This window comes from Gossypium raimondii, chromosome 10, assembly GCF_025698545.1.
Source record: "Gossypium raimondii isolate GPD5lz chromosome 10, ASM2569854v1, whole genome shotgun sequence".
Taxonomy (NCBI): domain Eukaryota; kingdom Viridiplantae; phylum Streptophyta; class Magnoliopsida; order Malvales; family Malvaceae; genus Gossypium; species Gossypium raimondii.
The window spans coordinates 48,560,971-48,566,831 of NC_068574.1; the positions used below are offsets into that span (position 1 = coordinate 48,560,971).

A 5,861-nucleotide genomic window follows, 5' to 3' on the forward strand; every position below is an offset into this window, starting at 1 on the left:
CACTGTGTGTCACACACGGGTTGGTGACATGATCGTGTATATCTGGAAATTACGAAGCATTTAACCCACACGGTTCTCGATTGTCACAGGCTAGCCACACGTTTGTGTGAGTATTGTAGATTTGGTCATTTAAGTTTCACACGGTCTTAGTTTGTTACACAACCCAACCACACGATCGTGTGACTTTTGATGAAATTTTAGAATTTGATCCACACGACTTGAGAGAGTTATACGACACGGACACACGTACCGTATGACCCTATTTTACATAATTACCTTTATCAATTGAAAATGTTACAATTTGATCCCTATTTGTTTCTAGGTCAATTTTAGAGCTTTCATAAGCTCAAATTAGACTCGATTTTGTTTGTTATGCATGATATATGTAATAATTGCATGTTATTTGTTATTCTTGAATTTAGTTTTTCATGTAAATATTCTATTAATTCTTTGTAGCATTCTATAGCTTGAGTCCAACGACCGCGGTGGGTGAGGGATGTTACAAAATTACCTTCATTGGTACTCTTAATCTCTTAAAGAATATGGTCATATGCATATTTACATCCATTTGAGTCTCATACATCATATATATACTAAATAAGCATATACATCCTTATTTTACTAGTTTTGATCATGAACATGCTAACATGGTATAACATGACCAATTGCTATAAACAAAATATATTGAAATTTACAAAATATAACATTCTTACCATTTGGACTAAAGCATCCAAAATGGACGCCAATAGAAATTCATGACCAATTGCTATAAACAAAGTAAAACTTATGCAAACTTTCTTAAGTCGAGAGTTGAGTTCGGATGTTGTTTCACCTCAAAACCTTAAGATCTAACGATACCGCCATAGAAATAAATAAACCGTATTTTGAGAACTACTACTCGATGGTACTAACATGATTTGAACCAATAATCAAATGGAAATAAGATAAAAAATGCAATCAATAGCGACAACTACCAAATAATATCAAGTTCACATTTCATGTCTCATATGCTTAACTCCATACCAAGTTCCATTTGACAATTTCATACAAAGGCCATATAACCCTTTTATCATCAAATCTTAATTACATGTATGTCATGGCATGATTCAACATTCATTTAATTTTCATATCTCTATTTGAATCCACTATATCATTTTATATCCATATCAACGCTTTGGGCTCATTTGAATTGGTTTGCATGATCTTTCACATGCCATCTTTTGCCACATGGATACTTATATACAAGATAGACCATTTGTTATTAGCTTTACATATCAAATGTCAATTAGAAAGGTATAGATTTTATTATCCCTATTAACCGGACACGGACTCAAGATGGATACACGGATCATTCAACCATCACACTGATATATCTGACACCTAGTGCATCATCGGAACGTTTGAAGTATAAATTGTATTCCGTGCCTCATCAGTATAAATCAAAGTATAATCTCGCAAACTAATCCTATGGCATGCCAACTATACCCGACACATCTTGAGATAGTTAATAGGGTAACCAGTGTTTCAAAATCATATATATTCATGATCTCATATCATAGTTTCATATAATACCAATTTATATCATGCTCAATCCAATCCAATTCAATTTATACCATTTCATATCATCACATACATATCACCACATCTTTTATGAGTTATCAACCATGAAATACTTACCAAATTCATGAGACAAGAAGAGATTTTACCTCAATCAAGATAGTTTGATACAAGTCATATGAATATATGTGTATGTATTGAATTCAAACCATGAGAGCACAAATCATAATTGTTACTCGTGTACGGCTCTCGCCTTTCCTTTCTCTCAGGACGACCTAGCGTCGTCTTTAGGTACTTTCGATAATTCAATTGTAAAAAATGATTTTAGATTCCACTCAATCACATGAAAGCATATAATCAAACATATTTTGCAATTTATTAATTTTAGTCTCTATATCCGAAACACTCATATTTTTCGATATCTAACATCAAATTAAAAACGATTTTATATCCTTTCATGAGGGACCTTATACTTCTAATCTATAGCATAATTTCTTAGTTTATTCAATTTAGTTCCTAATGTCACAAAGCTAACTATATAACTTAATTGAATTTTCTAATCAATTCCAACATTTTTCTCTACTTTTCAACTTTGTCCTAACATACTTAAAACTCATACTTCAATTTCTCATCAAATTCAAACTCAATTTCATCAATTACCCATTAATGGAAACTTGACAAACATTTAACAACTGATAAATCCAAGGCATGGATAAGCTTAATCAAGCTTAGATGATCATAAAAACATAAAATTTCAAAGGAAAAGCATGATTACCTTAGGGATTTTGGACTAAATTGCAAGAGGGAAAAACTTTATTCTTTCTTTCTTTTCTTTTCCTCACTTGGATGACACAATGGAAGGATGAAGGATGGATGCGTTCCATCTTTCCACTAACATTTCCTTATATATGATGATTAACAATTTAATTAAACTTAATTAACGTTAATTTTAACCTTAAAACATGTTTAATTAATTATATCATCTTCCTTAATAAAACTAAGTAGATGTTATCATTATCATCCACTATCATATAATACAAATGGTCTAATAACCATTTAGGTCCTTTGATTAATTGCTAATTAGGTCTTCAAGCATTTTCTAAATTAAAATTCAATAGCGATTGTACTTTTAGAATTTAGTCTGAACCTTAATTAATGATTTCTTGATTATTTACTAATATATTTTTATACTAACTTTGTGAATACTTCTATTCACATTTTCATTGACTTCGATTCTGAAATTGAATTCTGAAACCTCATTTTTCAGCACTATCAAAATTGGGTCATTACATTTTCAAAGGCAACCCAATATAGATATCATGATATGCTTATTATTTATCATCATGGTTAAAAAGAATTGGGTTAATTCATGAAAGAAAATTATTTGATGCTTTACTTGTGGAGTTAAAAAACTCCACAAGTAAGGGTGAAATATTGTCACAAGTCCTCATGTAATATTAAAAAAATTAAAAAAAGTTAAAGCAAATACATTTCATTTATTTATACTTGTTCCATGAAAAACAACTATAGCAAAATATTTTCTAATTTAATGATCCAAAAAATAAGCATTTTTATTAAAGAATTGCATTGATTATATCCGGTTATTAGAAATAGTTATCAGGGGCAAAATTAGGGGGGCTAGGACCTTGGGCGCCTAAAATGGAAAATTTTCCATTTAGATTATTAGTAAAGGTAAAATTGTACTTTAACCCCCTAAAATTATAAAAATTTGATTTAATCATTTAAAAATTATAAAGATATAAGCTATTAAAAAGGTGAAATTGCATTTTCGTTATCGTAAAAATTACAATTTAATTTCGAGTCCCTTAAAAAATTTACTAAATTTCATCCTGGCCATTGCTTAATCTTTATGGATCTAAAACAGAATTTGCATAATTTGTTACTACTAATATGAAGGGTGTTTTAAAATAAGATATTATTTCATGTTTGTTACATTTCATATACGTGTCTTGTCTGTTCTATTTCCACTTGTAGTACTTTTCTAGTTCCTATCTATATTCTATTTTATTTTATTTTTTGAGTCAAAGCTGTTAATTACTCCAACATTGAATTTTCGTATGATGAATTAGGCTACGCTTATCTGTCAATCTATTCATATATTACGAGCTTTTTTTGCAGATAAATTAAGCAAAGCCTATCACTTGTGACTTTGCGCTTATCATCGGATCTGGGTTCTTCTTCTTTCTTCACAAGGTATTTCCTTTTTTATCTTTCTTTATTGATGAATGTCGGGTTTTGATTGATACATTTTCTAGGTTTTCAATCGTTTTTTCATTTGTATGAATCAAAGTGTGCCTTTTGGCCACCTTTACAAGTTTTTTATTCATTTTCCATTTTTAAAATTCCAATCTTTGGCCTTTCTTTCTAGGCATTTTAGGGCTTTGTGACAAATTTTATTTTCTCTTATCGTCTTCTCATCATTGTCAGTTTATAATGTATATCTGTGGTGGGCTAATTCTTGACATTGAATCTTTTGCTTAAAGTTGGTTCTTTGAGCATTGGGAGAAGCTGATCAAATAAAGATGGCTCATGGGGATAAAGATTTAAAACTTGACATTGAAAATGAACCGATCACTGGTGAAGAAGAAGAAGAATACCATAAACGAAACCCTATTTTAGGCCTTAAAAACATGGCAGAACTGCTGCTTGCTAAGGCTAGAGGCAGTTTCACCCAAGGGTCGTCGGACGATGGAGTGTCTTTGTCTAGTGTTGCTTCGAATTCAGGTAGTGTTTATGCGAAGAACATGCAGGCAATGACGAGCATGAATGTTGTGGGACATGATCATAATATCAAAGATGATGGTAAAGAGAATAAATTAGTGAAGGAGAAATGTGAAAGTTTGAGCAATAAAAAATCCCCTAAGCCTCCACGACCTCCGAGATCGCCATCATTGGATGCGGCCGACCCGAAGTTAATCCGGGAGTTAGCCGAACTTGCGAGATTAAAGCGCGCGAGGATCAAGCGGATGAAAGCCTTGAAGAATATTAAGATTACTAAGGGAACACCTCCTTCTAGTAGCAATATGCTTGCCTTGGTGTTTATCATCCTTTTCTGTATTGTCATAATCTTTCAAGGTAATAAATATTTTATTTTATGGGATTTTCAAATTCACCCACTTTCTGCATCTCATATGCAAATCCTTTTTATGTAGGAATGCCATCCAAAGCTACACCAATGGCTTCCCAAGGATCTCATGTGCCGGTAAGAGCAACAGAGAGAGATCCAACTTCAGTTTCATTCCTTCGAAACCCCCTAGTACGTAACAATTATTGTGGCAAAACAGTTTTAATTTGGATTCGAAAACGGATTTCTCATTTCTATTTCTGTTGTGCAGTCTAATGGACTTTGTTGCTGGTTTAGCTGCTGAAGGAAAAATGAGCAGATTTTTTGGATAGAAATAAAAATGTTGTTGGTCTATCTTTGTTGTTCAACATCATATGTTTCTATGGAGTTCACTTTTTGCTGGTAATTTATCCCTCGTTTGCAAGTTGAAGTTATGGGGAGGAGAGGGAGTGAGTTAAATTACCATGTAAAATTTTGGCAGTACGTTGTGGGATTATATCTATTCTCTATAACTATCTCTCATTATGTAACTCCAAATTCAACTTGAATTCATCCTACCATTCTTTGGAACTTGTTTGAGTTATTTACAGTACATGATTAGGTGACAAAATGAAAATTTTATTTCCATTCCAGATAGTCCTCTTTTTAATAGATTAAATTATGGTTACATCTCCTATATGACCCTTCAAAATAGGCCGCCCTTGGAGAAGCTCATGTATTAGATGATTGGTTTGATACAAGCTAAAACTATGGGCAACATTTAGTTATTGGAGCCTAAATTTTATAGATTTGAGAATTTCTTATAAATTTTAAATATTTTTAAGTAATAAATATCAATTATTTCTAAAATTTAATTAGAATATATAAATTATATTTTAAATATTTAAATAAAAAGTAATTAAGTACCAAAAATACTTTTGGGGAGGAAAAGCTAAAAATTTTAGTTTCTACTTCTTAAAAGTGTTTTTTGAAAAGTAAAAAATTTCAGCTAAAAACAACTTATTTAGCACAGCTTTTCTTCCAAAAGTATTTTTTGAGCTAAAAGTGCTTTTTTTAAGCCCTTAGTTATGACTATAAATTTTATAGACTTGAAAATTTTTTGTAAAGAGATTTTCAATTCTTTAAGAGAAGTTTACAAAATATAATTCGTCTGGAGTTGACGAATCCCTCAACAAGATTTAGTATTATCCTTGGTGGGGGATTTTGCATTAACTCTATT

The 5,861-nt window shown here is 31.3% G+C and overlaps 1 protein-coding gene across 1 annotated transcript; it reads left to right on the top strand.

Moving 5' to 3' along the window:
* The first annotated feature begins 3,651 nt into the window (after window positions 1-3,651).
* LOC105775091 (uncharacterized) lies at window positions 3,652-5,302 on the top strand. The gene is made up of 4 exons (XM_012597629.2): window positions 3,652-3,771; window positions 4,062-4,653; window positions 4,731-4,834; window positions 4,914-5,302. The coding sequence occupies exons 2-4, from the start codon at window positions 4,101-4,103 to the stop codon at window positions 4,944-4,946; spliced, it is 690 nt and encodes a 229-aa protein (XP_012453083.1). The 5' UTR covers window positions 3,652-3,771; window positions 4,062-4,100; the 3' UTR covers window positions 4,947-5,302.
* Window positions 5,303-5,861: the final 559 nt, after the last annotated feature.